This window comes from Berghia stephanieae, chromosome 2, assembly GCF_034508935.2.
Source record: "Berghia stephanieae isolate SIO BIC M18660-M18661 chromosome 2, UCSD_Bste_1.3, whole genome shotgun sequence".
NCBI lineage: Eukaryota > Metazoa > Mollusca > Gastropoda > Nudibranchia > Aeolidiidae > Berghia > Berghia stephanieae.
Genome location: NC_088361.1, coordinates 111,833,887 through 111,858,886, shown reverse-complemented (window position 1 = coordinate 111,858,886; position 25,000 = coordinate 111,833,887). Strand labels below are relative to the sequence as shown.

Genomic DNA, 25,000 nt, shown 5'->3' with positions numbered 1-25,000 from the left:
GAACCAAAGACTTTGAGGGTACCTCTGTCCGAAGAAGCATACTATTAGATCTTAGCGATCTGCAAGGTGTATAATGAGATACAAGGTTGTTTAAACAGGGTGGTGTCAGGTCATGAAATGAGCTATAACAAAATCATAACGTCTTGAACTCAATGCGCTGCTTCACCGGCAGCCAATGAAGAACTTCCAGAACAGGGGAGATAGGATCGTCACGTTTTGATACATCACCAATCTAGCCGCCCTGTTCTGAACATTCTGCAATCTTTGAATATTGTAATTGGGACAACCAATGAGCATCGCATTGCAGTAGTCAAGTCTACTAAGAATGAAAGAAGTGACAAGGGTTTTAGCGATTTCAGTGTCAATCAAGGACCTACTACGACCAATATTTTTAAGACAGCTCTGGATAATTCTGGTGATATGATTATTCATGGACATATTTTTTATATAAAATGCACCCAAATTGCGAACATAAGAATTAGAAATAGAAACTTTGAAACCTGCTACATTAATTTTATCTATTTTAATACTATTTCTACAAGATTTGTTCTTTATACACAGCACCTCGATTTTTTGTCAATTTGTTTATATCCATCCAACTTTTAATTTAATTGATACAACCTTCAACCTTCCGCAACACACTAACTTCATCATCCTCAGATAAAGGTACATTAAGCTGTGTGTCATCGGCATACATATGGAAGTCAACTGAAAAATAATGAATAGTTTTCCCGAGAGGCTGTGTATAAAGAGTAAACATTAGAGTTCCAAGGACTGATCCTTGCGGAACTCCATATTTCAACTCAGTTACACCAGCCTGAGTATGATTGAGCATTACTGTTTGACTCCTGTCGGAGAGAGAGGACCTGAACCAATTCAACACATGCCCATTGAATCTAAAACATTATTAAGTCGATGCAATAAAATGTCATGATCGATCGTATCAAAAGCAGCGCTCAGGTCAAGCAAAATTAGCAATACTGATTTTCTATCTTGGGCATAGTTAACAATATCGTTTTGAACTCTAATAAGAGCACTTTCTGTACTGTAGCTCGGTCTGTATGCAGATTGGAATTACAGTAAAGCTCGTTTTGTTTTGAGAATATTTGTACTCAATGATTTTAGAAAAAAAGCATATATTCGAAACAGGTCTACAATTTTGTTCTTTATCTAAATTGGAATTCCTTAATAGTGGAGTCACCAATGCTTGCTTAAGACGTTCTGGTACGACCAATGACGACAGGCTATTGTTCACAATAAAAGTTATGAGTGTAACCAGATCTCTGGCACATGCTTTAACAATCCATGTAGGGGCAGGGTCTAAATAACACGTTTTGGTTCTTGAAGAGTTTATAGTTAATAAAACTTCCTCCTGAGATGCGGGTGCAAAGTAATCAAATACATATCTGTATGATGGTTTTTACAATCTAGAGGATAGTCAAGTTCGTGTCGGGATGAATGTCCTAGGGTGTCGAGTTGGTCTCGTGTGATTTTTATTTTATCTTAAAAATAATCTGAAAAACGACCTGGGAGGTCTGTTGGCGAGTTGGTAGGCAATTCTTGTTTACAGGGGATGTTTGTAATATTTTTAATGACTTTGAATAATTTCTCGGGGTGACATTTATTTGGTATTATGGTTGATTTAAATAATTTTCTTTTGTTTTGACTAATAGAAATCGTTTTAAATTCAGATTTGAAATCTGATAATGAGTCAGCAATACTAATATTCTGGGGATAAGCATTCCAAAAAACCGTGTACGAAAATTCAAAAGATTGTTCTCTAATTCTACGGCATGTTTTAGGTTTCATTGATATCAGCTCTTAGATCTCTACTTTGAAAATAGGAGTCTAAAAAGTCATTTAAATATGCAGGGGCTTGACTATTACGTGTTTTATAGAAAATGGAATATACTTTATAGATAATGCATTTCTCAACTGGTAACCAGTGCAACTCTCTAAGGAGAACAGAAGAAAATGATTTTTTGTCTTTTTAAAAAAAACAACTAATCTAGCAGCATTGTTTTGTACAACTTGAGTTTTTTCCTTTGGAATTGTTTATTAAAAGGAAGTTACAATAATCTGATTTGGATAATACTAAGGCAATTATCAGAACTTCAGCTATGTTCAAATGAATCAAATGTCTAATTTTACTTATTATTCTAATTTGAATGGACATGCACTTGACATTGTGGGGTTGCAGTCGAAATGCGACCCTACGCCTCGAAGCGGTATTAAGTCGGGATTTGGAAATCGAAGAAAACGGTTTTAAAGTGAAAATGGTCAAAATTATCAAATTTAAGTTTTTGGTTGTTTCAGAAACTACAATCATTTTTTCTACATGAAAACATAATAACTCAACATGAATATTGAGGATAAGTTATATAAATTTGAAGTTTAAAAATGCAACTATCAGTGACACATTCAAAACGAGTTGACTTTCTCTCAGAGAGCCACCATTTCCAAGACTTAGTAATATTAAGTCTTCTCCTCCACCAGTACCATGTAAGATACCACATCAAAGGGCCTGTCTTTATCAATCTCAGAGAAAGCATGACTGTTTCCACAATTTCATGGTTCAACCAATAATGAACTTTTAAAACTGTAAACAAATCTAGGTTTTTCCCTGACAACCTTACAAATGAATGGTTCTGATTGGTCAACGCTCTTCACATGTGGCTTTTGGCCATTAAAATGCCCGGGTAATGTGTCATGACGTCAGCATGCGTGTGTTACATATGTGTGTGTTTGTGCATTTTGATACACACCAAGTGCTATTATTTCTCTGTCTAGCTGCATTGGTTAATGATCGAGGTGAGGGTCCTTTGTCCCTCTTTCTTTATTCATGAAACTATAGGACAAGCTAAGACTTTAATAGGATAACAGTTGCCTAATCTTACACTTACAGAGAGTGTTGTAGATAAACATTTAACTTTAAGTACAAAAGCAAAATGGTAAATGGAGCCTTCCACAATCAATGTACTGCCGATGGAAATACGTGTAACTAAAAAATGAAAAAAGTTAAATGTATGGATAGACAAACAGAAAGAGAGACAGACTTATTAATGGATAAATTAGTAGAAATTAAATAATAATATATATATATATATATAATATATATATATATATATATATATATATAATAATATATATATATATAATAATAGATATTATAAATAGATAATGATATATAGATAGATAGATAGATAGATAGATACATAGATAGATGAAATGTTCGTTTTGCCGTGCTTTATTTGTATACTGAAAGAGATGGGGGGGGGGGGTCTTTTTAGACAATCAACAATGTGGGTGAACGCTAAGAATAACTTGAGAGATTCAATAACATGTTTTTATGTGTAAGTAATTACACAATAAGCCCCATCCCCTCCTCCTCAAGCTGTCATCTGACTCAAAATGGACACAATGCAATGAATAATTTGACCAGCCCATTTCTTTAATTGCAATCTCATTGGTCAATAAGTTTCCAGTTGATTGACTATGACTTACTTTGAAACAAAATGCTTTCTTAAACTATCCCAACAATTCTTTGCTCCGTCTCCATCCCTTTCTTCATGTCTACCTCACTCTCTCCGTCTCCCTTTTGTTTCTTTAACACATACAAACACACATTCACACACACACACACACACACACACACACACACACACACACACACACACACACACACACAAAGAGTTATACAGTCAGACTTCAATCTTTACTCTATTTCCCTCCCGCCCTCTAAATGCACAAGCAGTCTCTCTCCCCTCCCCCTCTCGCTCCTCTTTTTCTTTATATATAATATATATATATATTATATATATATATATATATATATATAACACACACACACACACATATATATATATATATATATAAATATATATATATATATATATATAATATATTATATATATATATATATATATATATATATCTACCTCTCTCATGTGTGTGTGTGTATTTTACTCTCTCATTCTTTCTCTTCCTCTCTAAACCTGTTTCTTGATATTTCTTTCCCTGCCCATCCGGCTTCACATTGTTTCAAAACTGTACTTTGAAATAATAAACCATTCTTTAACTTTTGGCATTTTAAAATCGCATTTCCTCTAATGAATAAGACAAAAATGTCACATTAATATTTCTTATTTCATTGATTCTTTATTTAAATATCAAAAATTATTCAAAAAGTGAGCAATGTCATAAAATTGTCGGCATTTTTATTCTTTCATTTTTGGTGTTTTATTTATTTTAAGGACATCTTACATAATAATGAATAACTACAAAAGTAATAATTTGATTATTTCAAAAATTTGTATGTACTTTACCAAATGTATATTCTAAGCTCATGCAAAATTCAGGTGGGTCAAAACTCCGGTTTAACCGGAAAAAAATCCGGTCTGGAGCAAAACATTTCCGGTTACGGGCAGCATCCGTCAAATTCCGGTGAGGTTAAATTATTGTCCCAAGAATACTCCCCCCCCCCCTTTTCCAGTAACTAGTAATACAACCACTACCACCACATCATCTTCATTACCACTACTACTACAACCACCACCACATCATCATCACCATCATCATCATCATCATCATCATCATCACCACTGCTATTACTACAACCACAACCACCATCACCACCACATCATCATCACTATTACTACAACCATCACTACCACTACTACTACAACCACCACCGCATCATCATAACTACCACTACAACTACAACCACCATCACCACATCATTGTTACCACTACAGCAACAACCGTCACCACAACATCGTCATCACTACCACTACTACTACAACCACCACCATCACTACCACTACTTCTACAACCACCACCACCACCACCACCACACTATCATCACTACCACTACTACTACAACCACCACCACCACCACATCATTCTTATAACCGCTACTACTACAACCACCAACATAACCACATCATCATCATTACCACTCCTACTACAAACACCACCACATCGTCATCATCACTACTGCAACTACTTCAACTACAACCACCATCACCACCACATCATCATCACTACTATTACAACCATCACTACCACTACTACTACAACCACATCACCATCCCTACCAACACTACTACAACAACCACCACATCACCGTCCCCACCACTACTGCTACAACTATCACATCATCATCCCTACCACTACTAATGCAACAATCACCACATCACCATCCCTAACACAACAAATCCACATCACCATCCATGCCACCACAACTATAACCACCATTACATCATCATCTCTACCACCACCATCACATCACTATCCCTGCAACTACTATTACAACCACCACGACGCCACCCCTACCACCACCAATACTACTGCAATCAGTGTTGCAAGCGTCGTAAAAACACTTCAAACAAATTTAGATCAAATCTCTCTCTCTCTCTCTCTCTCTCTCTCTCTCTCTCTCTCTCTCTCTCTCTCTCTCTCTCCCTCTTCACACAAACACCCCCCCCCACACACAAATAAATAAATTGCACTTACTGCATTAATTTTAATTGTTGACCTTCCAGTATTTGCCTCAAAATTTAGCCTCGTTAGTTTTTCAAGGTCCTGTTGCCCTAGACTACTTCTCACTACATGCACTTTTAGAACATGCAATTGCGCTTACTGCATTAATTTTAATTGTTGACCTTCCAGTATTTGCCTCAAACTTTAGCCTCGTTAGTTTTTCAAGGTCCTGTTGCCCTAGACTACTTCTCACTACATGCACTTTTAGAACATGCAATTGCGCTTACTGCATTAATTTTAATTGTTGACCTTCCAGTATTTGCCTCAAACTTTAGCCTCGTTAGTTTTTCAAGGTCCTGTTGCCCTAGACTACTTCTCACTACATGCACTTTTAGAACATGCAATTTTAGCACATGTAATTTTAGCACTCTCTCTCTCTCTCTCTCTCTCTCTCTCTCTCTCTCTCTCTCTCAAACACACATACACACACACACACACAACAACCACCACCACCACCACATTTTCATCACTACCACTACTACTTCGACCACCACCACCACATCATTACCATTACCACTACTACAACCACCACCACCACATCATCATTACTACTACAACCACCACCATTACATCATCACTACTACTACTACTACAATCACCCACACCACATAATCACTACTACTACAACCACTGCCACTACTACAACTACAACCACCACCACCACATCATCATAACTATCACTACTACTACTACAACAGCCATTCTCACATCGTCATCACTACTACTACTACTACTACTACTACTACTACTACTACTACTACTACTACTACTACTACTACTACTACTACTACTACTACTACTACTACTACTACTACTACTACTACTACTACTACTACTACTACTACTACTACTACTACTACTAATACTACTATTACAACAACAACCACCAACACAACATCATCCTCACTATCACCATTACTACAATCACTACCATTAGGACTTGGAGCTTTACTTCATTTGAAATAAGGAAACTTTGGGGTAATATTTGGCAATGTGTCTATATATCATAATAATATAGTTCTAATCAATTATCTATACAATATTTAAACAGAATACGAAATACCATCCCAATTCCCTTTTTTGTGTGCGGAAATTCTTCTTTCGGCATTGAAATTCCTCCGAGTGATGTGTGAAATTCCTGTGAGTCAAATTGAAAACTGACATCTCTGCAGATTTTAATATTCTCGTCAAATTTTCAATGCCTGTATCAAAGGAGTTATCTTTGCACATTGATTTGACTGTGCGTGAAAACGGTGCCTCACTTCAAAGTCGATTTTCTGAAAACTTGTTTTTTTACACATTCCCTACTTCAAACGGTCATATCTCGGCAATGAATAATCAGAATTTTATCAATTTGGTATCAAATTTTAAAGCATAATATAAGCTATGATTAGGAACCAAAATCTCAAAATTGAAAAATCCGTTTCGAGGCGGAGGGTCACAAATATACGCCAAGATTGCTACTTTGGCGGCAGATTCCACAACAGTAGTTCCAAAATTAATCGTTGGAGTTTTAATTTGTTTACGTATGTTGGGCCTAGCATTAATCAATTTTTTTTGGTTTTATTTAATTGATTAATTAATTTGTTATGATTCATCCAAGTCTTTATTTCAATAAAAGCAACATTCAATCCTATTTATCAACTTTTCTTATATTAGTCGATACTAGTCGTTTGGAAGATTATTATTGAATATGTAACATATTGAATCGTATGGTGTTATCACTATTTTAACAAAAGGATGTATAGGCAGATTTTTAAGATCATGGGGCGTAAAAGAGAGATAATGGATCATCTTTATTTTTGACTAGCATATATTTTGATTAGAAAATAAGATTATATCACTGAAGCCCGAAGATCAATTGCACAAGGTATGCATCCAGCCCTCAGAGGAGAGCTTTTACACTTCCAATGAAATAAGAGCCAGTTTACTGACATCACACCTTTGGGAGAAAAAGACCTCCTGAGTTGACAAAAAGGGGAACACAAGTTGCGTGATGTCAAAATAGTGGTTACAATCTCATTGGAAGTTTAAAATCTTTCTTCTCCTTTCTGCATCTGATCTTCTGGTTTCAGAGTGATCGTACGATATTTTCAAGCCTAAATAATTGCTGGTCGTCAATAAAGATCATCCATCCTAGCCCCCAATCCTAAAAAATATGCCTAAACACTCTACTACTAAAATAGTCATGCCACATAATGATGCACAATGTAACCTATTAACTGTTCATTATTCACTCCGGAGGACAGGCTACAAATTGGCTACCGGAAAAGAGGAATGTATAGACGGATAGATTGTTAGATAGATAGTTTGATATATATATATATATATATATATATATATATATATATATATATATATAGACATACTGATAGATTGATAACAAGAGTGAGATGAATGTGATGAGAACAAATTATAATTTGTTTTTTCTTCTGTAAATCTTAAGGTTACGCTGATACTGGAGAGGGTTGGCGATCACAATTTGAAATGGACAATATGGAAGCAGAGGTAAATTATTACTATCTAGCAGGTACTAAAAGTGTAATGGATATGGTAATGTTAAAGTTTGAGTTGTTTCTGTTTTTTTTTTCAATTTTGGACATAATGCTTTTTAAACAAATTGTTTATTATGCTGTACCCTGAGAGAGCACATTAAATATGTTTGTTAACTGTTGCTGGTGGCCATGGACCCCTTGAATAGCGATTTGGGCACGTTTAGTGAAAATTGCTAAAAGCTGAAGTATAAAATCCAGTTTTCAAAATATATAATAAGATGTATATTATCATCCTGATAAAACCATAGTCCCAAATCGACATTTACTACAACGTTCTTCGCCTACTTGAGGGCGTAAAAAGAATGAATCACTCAACTAGCGGTCAACGTTTAACAAAGAAAGTAGCAACATGATTCATTCTATTATTTGTAAACAACCAGGTCTTTTTGTCCGAGTGGGGATGTGAGGGTGTGCTACAAATCCCGCGTTTACTGGTTAAATTGGTTTACGACATCACCATTTGTTTTATAGAGTGATTCCTATTTTATTCTTCTTTTCACTATAATTTTGGATCAGATGGATAAGTTATATCAGAAGCTTCTCCCATTCTATGAAAAGTTGCATGCCTATGTCAGAAATAAGCTGAAAAATATTTACGGAGCACAGAAATTTCGGAAGAGTGGTCATATTCCGGCACATTTACTTGGTAAGTAGTTTTCATTGCATTTCAAATGAAATGTATTTTCCTTCTTCTTCTCATTCATCTTCTTCTTCTTCTTCTTCTTCTTCTTCTTCTTCTTCTTCTTCTTCTTCTTCTTCTTCTTCTTCTTCTTCTTCTTCTTCTTCTTCTTCTTCTTCTTCTTCTTCTTCTCATAATTATTATTATTATTATTATTATTATTATTATTATTATTATTATATTATTATTATTATTATATATTATTATTATTATTATTATTATTATTATTTTATTATTATACGTTTTGTTACGCAAGGAATATAACACCTTTTTGAGTAGGCCTAAAAGCTAAAATCTAAAAGTAAAAAATATAATTCTGAGAAATTTGAAAGTCACATTGTTGAAATCAGCTTGAAAAAAGAAGGACATTGGTCCTTATTTCAGAAAAATCGGTTGAAAACCAACTGTTTTACGAATAATTTGATTTTAAAAATTGCTTTTGTTTATTTTAGCTTTTTTAAGCAACTTTTTTTTATTTATCGGCCGATTTTCTTGATTTTTATATCATTCTTTATATCTCAATGAGACGAGATCAGTGATATACTTTGTTTGTTTCAAATGTAAATAGAACATAATTTGGCTTTTTTACCTATCAACTGTATCCAATATGCCTGGATAATATATTCAGCAACGTGGTGATTGTGACGCAACTATGCCATGAGCATCTTCCAGTGTTTCATCGATGGTTCAGTTCATTGTTGACGGCTGTTTAGCCATGAGTGACCGTAGAAAACGGACAGGCGACTGCAGACATCAAAGGGTAGGCTTATATCATCAAAGGATGTCTACATGATTGACATGGCCATATAGGGAACTCATTATCTACTCTCCCATAAAGAATCTGAACACGAGAGGTCGAGCGCCGCCATTTTCTTTTTTATGCAACCAGGGACAATTAGCCACTAAAAAGTGGCTGTTGTCTGGTCTGCTCCCTAGTCTGTGGTGCAAACAAGCATCCTTCGTCATATATAAATCTCTCATCATATAATTCCCTGTCTACTAACCCCGAAATAATCCATAGATTTTGCATTCTTTGCTTCAAATTTCAAATTGCTCCATCTCTGGACAATACAAATACCGAACCAGTTTTGTCTTATGTGACAAATATCTTAAACGTGTTCTCTCTAGTAAAAATAATATTAGAATATTTTTAAAAATTAGAAAATTCTATCCCATACAGACCATATACTAATCTATAAACCTGGATTAAATTCCCACGAAATCTTCTTTATTTCAAACTTGGTAAGTCACGAAATTCTAACCTTTCCTTATAAGATAAATACTGTACGGGATAAATCTTTTTGGTAGCTGTCCTCAGTACACTTTCAATACTAATAAATTGTCTTTTATATTATGAGTTCCTGATGCAATTCCCGTACTCTAGAATTGGTCGAACGAGCGATTTACTAAATACAAAAATATGGTTTTATCTAGTCTTATATAGTCTAGTCTTATCTAGTCTTATATATTATTCCTATCATTCTGTTTGCATGGCTTTTACAATTATCAATTTGTACATCAAAATTGAAAAAAAAATGAATTGTTATTATTTTTATTATTATTACTATTATTATTATTATTATTATTATTATTATTATTATTATTATTATTATTATTATTATTATTATTATTATTATTATTATTATTATTATTATTATTATTAATATTATTATTATTATTATTGATATTATTATTATCATCATCATCATCCTCCTCCTCCTCATCATGATGATGATGATGATGATGATGATGATGATGATGATGATGATGATGATGATGATGATGATCATCATCATCATCATCTTTATTATTATCATCATTATTATTATTATTATTATTATTATTATTATTATTATTATTAATATTATTATTATTGATATTATTATCATCATCATCATCATCATCATCATCATCATCATCATCATCATCATCATCATCATCCTCATCATCATCATCCTCATCATCATCATCATGCTCATCATCATCATCATCATCATCATCATCATGCTCATCATCATCATCATCATCATTATTATTATTATTATTATTATTATTATTATTATTATTATTATTATTATTATTATTATTATTATTATTATTATTATTATTATTATTATTATTATCAAACTTCAACATAATGATTTATTATATCTCTAAATTATTATCTGTAAATTCGGTTTGTATATATATATATATATATATATATATATATATATAATATATATATATATATATATATATATATATATATATATATATTTCTCATTATACCATTTTTACTAGCAGGGGTAATCGAGGTAATGACAGATGAATATTTACAATCGTCTGACTCTTATTGTAAATTATAATTATAAATTTTAAACTGGTTCCTAATGCCACGCTTTGAATATCTCAGCGCGGTTTAGAACTGGTCTGAAATTACAAATGGAGGTTTTTAAGATTCTTATAATGGTTAGTTAACTAGGATTTTACCCGAACCTAACGATCGACCAACTACGAGGAAGACAACCAGGATGTGTCCTCAGATCTCGCCAACAAGACGCACGGTACGCCATTTAAACTTATGCACCAGACGTCGTGTTGTGATTTCTGAGTACAGATCCTGTCCTTCATCCTCGTCGTTGGTCGATCCTTTAGCATCCAGGAACGTAATGGTAAACTTGCTAATACTTCATACTTTTATTTGTTTCGAATTAATCGTAGAAGAACTGTTTTCAGCTCGAAACGGTTTAAAAAATATTTTGCTCATTTGTTTTCTTTATCATATTCTGTCGTAGGAGACCCCCTTGGCCAATCATGGGAACATATTGAGAAAGATCTCGTTCCATATGACGACGTTGTCCCGATTGATATAACATCTGAATTAGTGAGGCAGGTAGGAATGTGGCTCTATTGACCTATCATCCGTTGCTAAGCATTAACCAATTGGGATAGTCCCTGTATTCAACCTTTATGTAAAGACTCTGTACTATTTCCGGTTTTACATGCACACACATCCCTTAGCTCATTGAGTGTGATTAGTTACTATAATCTCATAGTACGAGTCCCGGGCTTTATAATCAAGATACAGCGCATTTAACTTTGAAAATTATAATAGATATCGCATACTTTATCGAATCTAGTCTTATAAGCATTTTAATTGTTCCATTTTTGACTTGATAATTTTTTAAATGTTTTTTCCCTATCTCTGTCACCAAAGATTAACCATGGACTCGTGTGGACTTTATAATTATGAGACGGATAAGAAGGAATAATTATGAAAAACCAACTTATTCTTTTTTTTTAATGAATTAAGTTGAAAAATTAATGTGTAATTGGGTTATTTATTTCTTGAAGTCCTCACGGCATATCACGTAAACTCGCTTCGACTGCGATTATATACAGCCCCGTCTGATTGAAAAGAACATTGAAAATCAACAGACATATTGTGCTATCCATCCATTCACAAATATGGCTTTCAAACTTAGTACCAATCAACCCAATATCGCTATTCCATGTGTGTCCCTTATGATTATTCTTCCCTAACCAACAAAAGGACAGTATCTCTCAAAAAATCATAAAATCACTTTTTTCACTTAATCGACACTCTAAGACATAGGAAAGCTTACAAAATTGTTAGAATGATCATATCTAGAGTATTTTTGAAATTAGAGGCGATTAAAAATTTTGCTTGAAACTGTATCCTATTTAAGGGGAGGGGCGACACCTGAAATATCGATTTTTGGGTCAAAATATAAAATTTCAGTTTTTTGTTTATTATGAAAGAACAATCATTTTTTCACATATTTTCAGCACTGAGATGGTGATTTGGATAATATAAAGTTTGTAAATCGTCTTTCATAAGCATGGAAGTCGACATGAAAATACCAAACTTTTCAATTTTTTATGAAAATTCAACTGAAAATAATAGGACTGAAAAGCATTATAATCCATATCGATGTTGTAAATTTTGATATCGATAGTTTAGTCTACTCTTTGCCCGTCAAGTTGACACGGTTTCAGTCTCATAAATATCACAATATGGGCAGGGGAGAGGTTAAGAAACTGTTAGTCGCAAACAAAGACTGTGTGTCAAACAGCTGATAAGAGGTCAAGTTGTCAGGTAAATACAAGGTGATCACGAATGGTGCGATCTGATTGGCTGACCTTGTTCTCGACCTCTGACTCCGCGCCAGGGATTGGATGTTGAGTCAGGGTGAAAGTTCGCCTCTCTTACTATTATATTTTACTACGATTTGTTTACCTTTCGATTGATTAGTTGTTTTATCAAATTTTGACACGTATTCACGTTAATTATCTCTAAATATTTCCAATTTTTACTGGATTATTATAACTATACCTAAAGTGACAAAAAAATCCAAACGTTGGCAACAGTTATTTGCTACAAAAGCCAAGAAAGCAAGAAAGTTATGATGGCTCGTGGTTGACCCGTGGCCACAAATCTTTGATTGGAATGTGGTGTGTGATAGTAGTATTATGATAAAGCGATTCCAAGCAATGCCACAGCGGAAAGAAATGAGATGGGCTATTCTTGCTGGTCTTTACCACGGTTATTCCACCAATGACTTCCCTCAACATAGGTATTGTCCTCCTGAACCGGACTCCAGATGCTTTTATAATACTATATATTGCTGCCAATGTGTATCCTGTTGACACAAGCAGCGTGTAAATACACCTTTGAATTTTGATTTGCTTCATGAGCACTTGAAGCCTGTATATGCTTTGTTGAAGTGTTGTGAGATGAAGACAACACAAAATCCAAACGAAAGGTTTCATAATTCTGTTTGGTCAAGATGCCATAAAACATAATTCCATTCCCTAAAAAAAGTTGAGTTTGGTGCAGAGTATAATTTTGGTCCAACAGAAATAACATCCCTGAAAGTGTCTTTGGGCATCGGTGGACTGGGAGAACATTCCCAGATGTTGAGTCAGCAAGCAGAGTCAAAAAGACTTGACCAGAGCATAAGGGTTGCTCAACATAAAGAGAAAAAAAGACGCAAAATGAAAGCTCAGACCCGTGAAAAAGCCCAGAGGGAGGCAGAAAAAGAACACGGGGGACCCTCATACGGTGCTGGTATGTTATGAACTGGTTGTACGGTTTTGTCTTATTATTTTCATTCATTGTTATCTTTGATCTCGTTTTTCTCAAAATGGCACTATTTTTTATCTTATTTTGTCATTTATCAATCAATTTGTTTAAAACTTTGCATGTCAAGAGCTATAGTGATTATCTAAAATCATACAGAAGGAATTTTAAATATCTTTATTATTTTTTGAAAAATTGACATTTTTATGTCAAAAAACATGATTTTTATCATACCGAAAAAGTTTTTTTTTTGAAAATTTATAAATAAAAATCTAATAAAAATATTTAAAAAATGCTCTGTATTTTTTAAAATAATATACAAATATACAACCATGCAAAATTTCAAGAAAATTCCATGGAAAGTTATTGAGAAAGTAACTTTTTAAAATAGCACCCAGAGAAGAGTAAAATCCAAGATGGCGGCCGTCACCATGGCAACCGGACACGCCCACCGAAATAAATCACATGGTTAGAATCCATTGGTCATAGGCAATGTCCCAATATAAAAATATATTGGCTATAATCATTATTCTTGAAAATAGTTTCAGGTGTCGCCCCTCCCCTTAAGCCCCATCTTTAACCAACAAAAGGACAGTAAATCTCAGACGGTCGTCTCCGCCCCGTAAAGTTAACGGGGTCCCTCCGTGAGCATGACGGTGGCGACAACGAATATTATAATATTATAGCATTGCTGATATGGCGGACTAGAGTACTATAGTTACGTCAAGTGGCTGGACCATTCGAAACGGCTTTGGAAGACATCGCTACTTGCCGGGCAGCCAGATGGCCATCATCTTGGCCAATTTGGCCAAGATTGGCCACAATTAGAATATAACTTTTTCAAAAAATACATTTTATTTACTTTTTCCCAACTACTTTTCCTTAATGTAGTCGATCTTTTTTTTTCAAGTAAAAAATGATGAGTTTACAAGGCAGTCAGAGCGTTTGTTCACATCAGGGTGTATTTGGATGCCTTTGATTTTGAAATTGGCCACGAGGAACTCTGATCATCTGACATAAATGTGGGGAATTAATCCGTCTGCTTAAAAAAAGGAGAGAGAGAGAGAGAGGGAGAGAGAGAGAGAGAGAGAGAGAGAGAGAGAGAGAGAGAGAGTATCCTAGTTTGGACGTGAATGTGGATGTGGGTGTGTGGGTGTGGGTGTGGGGGTTAGGGAGAGGGGGTGAGGGTTACGTGGGTAATATGAACAAAATGTGATCAGTGCAATGTGGGGAGATATAACATTTTCTAGTTTGGTGATTTATTATCAAGATATCGAGAACAAAGAAAACATTTATTTTATTTTTATTTTTTTTGGTGGGGGTGGGGGGGGGGGGGGGGGTGGGAACCTATGCTCGCATTATTTGACTTATTAAGTCACGCAGTACATACAATTTTTTGGTGTTAAAACATTTTGTGTTGACAAGCTTGGAACAGCAGTAACAAGAAATTTGGCCAATAATAATGTGTCGTTCTTCACGTAAATTGCTACTTTATTCTAGCGAAAAGCCATGAAAATAAAATCAAATAAAAGTTTGGCATGAAAAGAATTATCTTATGTCACCGCCTTTCCCCGTTTATCCTATACAACCACCCAAAACCTTTGTAATCCCTATCATCTGTAAATTCAAAATGATATATAGCATGTCGACAAATTACACGATGGTGTCTCATTGAAAGAAAAGGATGATTTTTTTTGGGTCTAATCGAAATCAGCTGATAAACCGCAATTTTACATATATTAATTGTTCATACCTATATATTTCTTCTACAATTGAAATAAAATCTTTTAAATCTTTAACATTTTAAGACAAATTCTATTTAATGCCCGGTTAGCATGGTTATCGATATTTTGCCGAGTCTTGATTTAAAGTAACCGGTGAAAACTTTAACCATTGTCTAATAAATTCATTCAATCGAGAATCTACGGATAATTCTCGTTCTGCTATCCATAGTCGTGACAATAAATGTTATCATTATAATTTGGCTACCTCATGACGTCAGATGACCTGGTGTTAACTATAATATTATTATTAAGTAAATCATCGAATCACGAAATTCGACAAGACGTTGAGTCGATATTGGCGAGACTGACCAATTAAATTATCGGTGGGTGGTATCAAAAACACAAAGGTTGAAAATGAAATACCAAAATGCACAACACAAAGGGACAGACTTGTATCGTCGAAGGATGATTGATGTTGCATCGATAGATTTACCCTATTGTGCTCAGATTCTGTTCTGCTAGATATTGAGTTCCCTAAATGGCCATGTCAATCATGTAACATCTTTAAATGATCTCGTCCTACTCTTTGATATATATATATATATATATATATATATTATATATATATATATATATATATATATATATATATATATAGTCCCGTTTTCGAGTCCGATTGTCAATCATGACAAAATCCCGCCCACAAACTTTTCATAGGTCCATCATCAGTTTCAAAGTTTTTTCTCGTGTGATGTCAAGTCTTTCTCAGTGCAAAACATTGGTTCTTGATAGATGATGCTGGTTCTTGACCTTTCACCATTACTTACAGCTTTTCCCTGATTGGTTGGTGTGACCGCTTACGGATTAGAGCTTTTCTCGACGACTCTCTGAAAGTTGCGTCACCTTCTTTGTGCACTTTTGAATTTATTAGTGAGTCAAGGCTCGTTGGGAAAAAAAAGCCAATGTATGGTTTAGTCAGATTTCAAACAAAGTACACAGCCGATCTTGTCTTCGAGAGAAATGAAAAATGATACAGGAATCGAGAAAATTGGACAAGAAATTAATAGGTTACCAAAATAAACAAACAAGGACAACATCAACTTTCAAAATAATATTTACTCTTAAAACAGTTGTTTCTCAACCGATTTTTATGATTCAAAGACTCGTGTTCTTCTTCTTAATGGTTGATTTCAACAGTGTGGTTTTTATATTCTCCACTATGATATTTATTACTTTCAGTTTTTACACAATAAACTGACTCAGAATGGTGTCAAGTATTATGCATGTTTATGACGTAATACTCTAACGGCCATGTCTTCGTTTTGGACGGCGTTTGTGACTGGTGGGCGACGTTGAGACGTTTGTCGATCAAGTTAGTCGTATTTTGCTATATTCACAATTTAGATACTGTTCTTTTGGTGAAAACGGACGAGGAATTTCCATTGCGGTTAACCATGGATGAACAGTATGTGAGACGGACGTATAAGATACTGTCCTTTTGTTGGTTACCAAGAAAGAACAGTATCTCAAAATATTACGCAACATATTACGTCATTGAAATCGCCGACTAACAGAAAAACGCAATATATCATTAGCTATAATTTAATGTTAGATGCCTTCCACTATGTAATAGACTTTAAGAGTTATGAATGAAAAAACTAAATGTGTCAATTGCGGCAAAACTGGATGGATCTGGGTAAGCCCAGATACTGTCGTTTTGTTGGTTAGGGCAGTATGACTTGTTTCAGTATATCTAGGGAGTTCGAGGACTTTGTTAGTCAGCCTCGTTGAGGTCCTCACAGTAGTCAAGTGTAGAGGGGAGCATGATTGGTTCTAAGTTTGAAAGCCATTTTTGTGTGGCTAGATAGCTCAGCGACCGGTCCCTGCCCCCCCCCCCTCATTCTCTCTCTCTCTCCCTCTCTCTCTCTCTCTCTCTCTCTCTCTCTCTCTCTCTTCCTCTCAAGATCAGGCGGAGGGTGTCTTGTCAATTGGATCCTCACTTTGGCACCGATCCCGTGAATGTTTATTCTCTGTCTTCATCTTTCTTCTCCAAACTCTATTATCTTTTTTTAAATGGCTTGTACAACTTGTCTCGTACAACTCGCTACACTTCCATTTTGATTATTTAGAAGACGTGTATGATTGTATTGACCAATGAAAATACCCAGACACATTGTGTATAATCAACGGTGATTGTACACAGACGGGTTTTTTTTTAAGTATACAAAAAAACGGCAGCAAGAAAGATAAAACTGAAATGAAACAAGTAAATTAAATACATTATCAATAAAGTTCTTAAAATTATCCAAGCATCAAATCAGTAGATTGTAATGTCCATCCCATCCTGATCTTTTTTATTGTTAAAATGTTTGTAAATAATTTTTTTATAATCTCGCTCAGAAACAGGAAATTAATATATCATTCTGAAAGATAACAAATGACCAGAGGCAACAAAAATGTAAAAACTAAATAAATTGATACATAAATTTAGATAAATAAATATAGATAAATAAATAGAAATGTAGAAAGCGATCAAATGAGTAGAGAAAGATATAAGATTATATACAGTATTGCTCTTAATTTGATTTATTACAACAATAAAAATAAACATCTGGGATTTAGCAGGGGGCATTTCAAATTTGTATCGGTCTTTAGAAGTGGAAGACGTTTTTTTATTCATGTATTTATTCATCTATGTATCAATTTATCCATTGATTAATTTATTTTTGTGTAAACTGAGTTAGCGGGTTGTCCACGTCGGTGTAGTGGTCTCGCTGTCAACCACGATATTAAGTTGTTACAGGATATTTGTATAGGGTTTCAAGACAACCGCTCTGGTCTAAGACAGAAAGAAAATGCGGCCCTTAACGTGGTATAGAGAGTAGAAGGACCCACAGATAGAAGTCTCCAGACTCACATCATAAGATTAGGATGATTCAAAATGGAAAGCAGAAGAGAAATAGAGCTAGACAGGAAGAAAGACATCTAGATTCTTCCGAGAGAGTACAGCCAACTTGGAACACTTGAGTTGATAACAAGACGAACATGCCATTGAATTAAACATAAGTAATAACACAAATGTGTTAAAACAATTAATCTTTTATTACGGACGATATATACTATACCTGGACTTAATTATAAACACCTAAACACATAGTAGTTACATTTTCATACTTATCAACCGACCATCTTCCCACACAAGCTTTCTTCACACGACACGAACTAGGACTGAACTAAGAAATCCCTCAACAAAGGCCAGTGGGTTTGGCACGTGACCATAGGTAAGGACAACTCTAGGTTAGGTTACAGGGTGAGATAATATAATTATGATCTCTCTTAGACCATAACAGTCCTCCCCCCTAACGGAAAAAATAATCTCCTCAAGATCAAATTTGTAATTCATAATCAAATCTATCTTAGACCATAATAGTTTTTCCTCTCAACAGAAAATGAATAATCTTCTCAAGATTAAATTTTATAATTGATAATTTAATTTAAAAAATGGATATTAATTTATCGCGGATAGACAGAGTATTACCAAGGATTTTATGAACTGGCGATTTGTATTATACAAACTATCGTTCATATCAACAGAATGATATTAAACATAATGACATATTTTATGCTTACATCGTTTATACCTAACAACAACTATTAACAAAATATAAAAGTAATAATGTGAAAAAAGTAATAATGGACAATATCTTCTTAATGAAATCTGATTAAAAATCTGTAAGCCATTTTAAGCTTTCCACCGACATAAGAATTAAAAAAAATACTTTGCACATAAATTACATACTATGTATTAAACATAAAAATTGACATATCTCATTGCTTCATTAATTATGAATATCAAATATTATACTTAAGGGAACAGAAAACAGAACTGAACCAGTCTGAGAAGTTGCTAATTTTGTCGTAAAAAACTCACAAACCTATTCAAATATTCTCCGTTATCATGTGCTCCATGAAACTACAGCGGCCTGACGAAACGACTGTTTACAGAAATGGATTATTTTGATGCTTGGGACATAAACAGTATTGTTGTGCCTAAAATAATATATTCTTTTATTTAAAGCTACAAAATTTTCTAGACATTTTGGGGATAATTTGTGAAGAATTTTGAATGTTTCTGTTGCCATAATATGCATTCGCTTGGTTTCAAGGGGGATAACTTCAGCTTTTGATAATAAGTCTTCTTAAGTGCTGCTTTAGTCCCTGTAGATGAATCTGAGAGCAAGTTCTTGAATTTTTTTTCAAATTTATTTAGTATTTGCTTAGGAAAAGAAGTGCCAATTAGTAGACAAAAGTTAAAATTTGGTAAGATAAATGTGTGGAAAAGTGTTAGTTTATTTAATTTAGAGAGGTGTCTTCCTATTATATTTAACAGGTTTAGTTTCTGAGAGGAATGCCTTCCCCTGCATATTTCCTTGATGTGGAAGTAAAATTTCAGTTGGTATTCAATATCAATTCCAAGTAACTTCACAGTGTCTTCACATGATATTGTTACTGAATCAATATTAAACAGTGGGGACTTATTCTATGTTCTTTTGCTTAAAGCTAGAGTCTAAAACGTGTGTGGATTGGCCTTAATGCAATTTATATGGAGCTAATTAATAAGGATCTGGCTCTCTTGCTCAAGAACATCAAATAGGGTTTTAAAATCTTTATGGCAGTAGGATAGTGATCTTCTAAATAAGTATACAATACTGAATCTGTTATAAATAAAAAGATGTCATTAAAAAGCAATAGACCTAGTATTGATCCCTGTGGCATCCCCATTTAAACTTCTTCCCACTGACTCTGAATTTCCCAAATTTTAACATGTTATTTTCTTTTTGATAAAGAACTCTTAATTAATGTTGCCGATTTTTGTGAAACCCCATATGCCGACAGTTTCCTATCTAATATGCCATGCGGCGTACAACCAAAAGATTTAGATAAGATGTTATGGGCTGTTTTTTATAGGAGTTCAAGACAACCGCTTTTTCCTAAGGCAGCAGACAATACGGCCCCGTAACATAATATGGGACCCACAAATAGAAGTCTCCGGGCTCACATCATAAGATAATTGATGAGCCAAAATGAATAGAAGAAGAGAAAAAGATAGAAAGAGAGACATCTAGATGGAACAACTTCCTAGAGAGCATACCCATCTAGGTCCACTTGAGTAGGTAACAAGACGAACATGTCATTGCACTAAGCATCAGTAACAACACAGATGTGTTAAAACAATTTAACATTTATAACGGGCGGTACATACTATACCAGGACATACTTATGAACACTTAAATTCATAGTTACATTTTCATACTCATCAACCGGTCGACCATATTCCCACACAACCTTTCTTCACACGACACGAACTAGGACTGAACTAACAAATCACTCAACCAAGTCCCGTGGGTTTGGTCAAAACATACATATAAAACTAATGAAGCAAATTTTCTACTTGAAATTGATTGATAATTGTCAATAACAATATAACCTTAACCTACGAAGTAGTCTTTGTGGACTGTAGAGCTGAGTGGGTTCCTTATACTGTTTTCTTGTTTTGCTACAGTTGTTCGAAACCTCTCCATCGTTTTTTTCTTCTATTTTCTCTCCTTTTTTCCCCTAGAATATTTTGTGTTGAAAAAATAAGTTTTTAATATTACTTCTTTCTTTGATTATTTGATCGCTTTCTGAATGACCGAAATTTATTCATTTATTTATTTATTCATTCATTAATTGATTAATTTATTATTCATTTATTTATTTATTTACTTATTTATTTATTCATTTATTTATTTAATTAATCATTTATAAAAGGTATTTATTTATTTATTTATCTATCTGTTTAATAAGGTTGTACATTTTTGTTGCTCTGATTATTTGTTCTGTTTCCGAGTTTTTCAACGTTTTCAGAACAAAAATAGATTTAAAAGAAAAAAAAAACGGTGGTACATTCATTATTTGCAACACTCTGTACTAAGAAGGCCAAGAAATAAATAAATTTTTAAAAGTTGTACAGATGGGAATCGAACCCACAGCGCCTATTCTAAGCCTTTTGAGACAGACGCTTTACCCATTCGGCCACGCCATCCACAAGAATGACGACGCATATTATGTATATAGATAGCTACAATCCCTCTACTGATTTCTTGTTTGGGTATTTTGTTTTTACTTTTATTGAAATTCCATTTATATTAATTATATCTTTTCATGGTCTATGTGATTGCGAAAGTTTTCATATTCTTGAACGTGAATAAATGGAAAAAAAGAGCGGAGTCTGTGTATGATCACCGTTGATTTATACACACGGGTCTTGGTCTTTCAACGTCCATTGTATTCAGACGCTCCTGTAACATAATCACAGTGGATGCAAAGCGAGTTGTGAGCGGCATGTTACATAAACTTGGAGAAAAAAATGTGATAAATTCAAGAAATAAATAACTCAATAACACATCCATTTCTCTACTTAATTTATTAAAAATGAACAGTCTGGTTATTCAAAATTATTACTTCCTATCCGTCTTATAATCGAGCCTTGGTTCATGGCTACAGAGCGCTGACGGGAACAAGAAATAACAAAAACATAAATTGATATTTTTACTATTATCAAGTCAATAATAGATGGATTAAAATGATTTTTAAATTAGTTTCCACAAATTGCACGATTACTGACGTATATTTCAATGTTGTATGCGTTGTATTTCGAATAAATAATCTGAGACTCGTTCTATAAGACTATAGTAAAAACGGCAGCTTTGTCAATGGCTTGCCCCGCATAGCAACAAGAGGTCACGTGGTCTTTAAGCACGCACCACCAATTGAGATCATTGCTTTAGCAAAGGAAGATGTGTTCAGTGATTGTTGCAATCTAGAAAAACACGAATTTAAAAAGTTGGCCAGATAAATCGTCCTTCAAATATCGATAGATTTGAATGACCAACAGCAAAAACTCTCAAACCTGGAACCTCTCGAGGTCTTAATAGATTTAACAATTCATTGTGTTTTTTCAGAAAATGCTTTATTTAAAAAGATTCAAGACGTTCAGACGTAAGAAAATGATGGGTTATAGAATTATTAAGTAAACGATGACGTTCCCCGAACCTATACGATCGACCAACGACAAGGTCGAAAACCAATCTTCCTCAGACGTCATCACACGACATCCGGTGCTAGACTAGCACACCGGGCGTCATGTGGCGACATCTGACGATAGATTCCGGTATTCTTTCTCGTCATTGGTCGATAGTTTAGCTTCGGGGAACGTAATCGTTTACTATTTATCAACTGTGTTTATTTTCGTTTCTGCTGATATCAATTTGGCTCATGTCATGAATAATATTATGATTCATTTACTTGATTGAAATTCAACGGGCACTTAAGTATCCTGGCCAACGATCTTGAATCTTGGCTCGAATAAAAATGTTCTTGCTTAAAATGTTTTATACAATTAAACATAATATTTTCAATATCACAGTTAAATTTTGTTGGGACGAAATTCAGTTTTCTGTTAATTTCTGCTGATTTCTTTCTCTCCTTGATACAACAATGCATTCTGTCTTTTTTACATTTCAATACAGACCAATACGTTCACTTTCTGTAACTACTTTATGAAGGAGTAATTGTAAATTTTCTTTTGAGTCGGAGATTAGTGCTGTGTCATTTGCATACCTTATAGTGCTGATGTTCTCACCATTGATCTTAATGCCTGGACTATCTCCTAAAGTTCTAATAATTGTTTCGCTGTAGATATTAAAAAGGTCTGACACCTCTTTTAATTTGTTTATATTTACTGAATTCTCCTTCAATCCTAATAATAATAATAATAATAATAATAATAATAATAGTAATAATAATAGTAATAATAATATATAATAATAATAATAATAATAAGTAATAATGTAATAATAATAATAATATATAATAATAATAATAATAATAATAATAATAATAATAATAATGATAATAATAATAATAATGATAATAATAATAATATAATATGATAATAATAATAAATAATAATAATAATTATAATAATAATAATATTTATAATAATAATATATAATAATAATAATAAAAAAATAAAATAATAATAATAATAAATAATATAATAATAATTAATAATAATAATAATAACAATAATAATGATAATAGGGCGTGGGGGGTATATTTCCTTTTTTGTTTTGAGCTTGAATTTATTGAAACAAATCTAGGGTTAATATTTAAAGATGATGAAACGGCATACAGATCTAAGATCGACAGATTTGTTGGTTGGTGTGAAGATAACTCCCTGAAATTAAATGTAGGAAAATCCAAAGAAATGATTTTTGATTTTAGGAAGAACACAAATTCCATCACTCCGCTCAAAATTAAAAATCAAGCTGTTGAGCAAGTTTCGGTTTACAAATAATTGGTTATTTTAATTGACAATAAATTGCAGTGCCATTTACAAACCGATGCGTTTATCTCTAAATTGAACAGAAGAATGTATTTTATTCGGAAACTTTCAGAATTTGACATAGACACAACTTTATGCAACCTTTTTTATAGATCCGTTTTGGAGACGGTTATTATTTTTTGTATTACAGCATGGTGAGGAAATGCCAGTATTTGCGACATTAAGAAAAATTGATCGGATAATTAATAAAGCCAGGAGTTATACTCACCCAATTTCCAATGTGAAAGAACTGTTCAAGAGATTTTGTCTAAGTAAAATGGAGAAAGTTATGAAGGATGGCGATCACGCCCTTCGCAAATATATTAAGTTCTCCATGAGGAGGCTTCGCCTTATATCTATAAAAACAAAGACAACACGTCACCTTAATTCATTTTTGCCACATGGTGTTCGAATTTTTAACGTACAATTGTGATTTAAATTAAATACTATCTTTTATATATACACTCACCAGGTATGGCCTATCTTAATTTATTAAATTAATATATAAGGTGTTGCTATTGGTTCTTGGTTGTATATTTTTACATATTTGTACATTTGCATATATATATATATATATATATGTATACATTGTCGCGATAGATTCTCAACTTTGTGTTTATACATTTTTATGCATGCCACATCTGTAAACAAATTCCATTTTTTGGATGAATAAAGTATATATTATTATTATTATTATTATTATTATTATTATATTATTATTCATATCTATCTCATATATTATTATATCATATCATATTCATCATCATCATCATCATCATATCATCATCATCATCACATCATCATCATCATATCATCATCATCATCATCATATCATCATCATCTATCATCATCATCATATCATTCAATCATCATATCTATCATTCATCATTCAATCATCATCATCATCATTCATCATCATATTCATCATCATCTCATACAATCATCATCATCATCATTTTATATATTTATTATCATTATATTATATTA

General features: G+C 33.4%; 1 protein-coding gene across 1 annotated transcript in view; it reads left to right on the top strand.

Moving 5' to 3' along the window:
- LOC144964098 (angiotensin-converting enzyme-like) overlaps window positions 1-25,000 on the top strand; it is a 39,723-nt gene that overhangs the window by 11,234 nt on the left and 3,489 nt on the right. Inside the window, exons 6-8 of the mRNA XM_078898038.1 lie at window positions 7,988-8,049; window positions 8,613-8,742; window positions 11,553-11,650. Of these exons, the coding sequence (XP_078754164.1) occupies window positions 7,988-8,049; window positions 8,613-8,742; window positions 11,553-11,650 (290 nt within the window). The remainder of the gene's footprint in view (window positions 1-7,987; window positions 8,050-8,612; window positions 8,743-11,552; window positions 11,651-25,000) is intronic.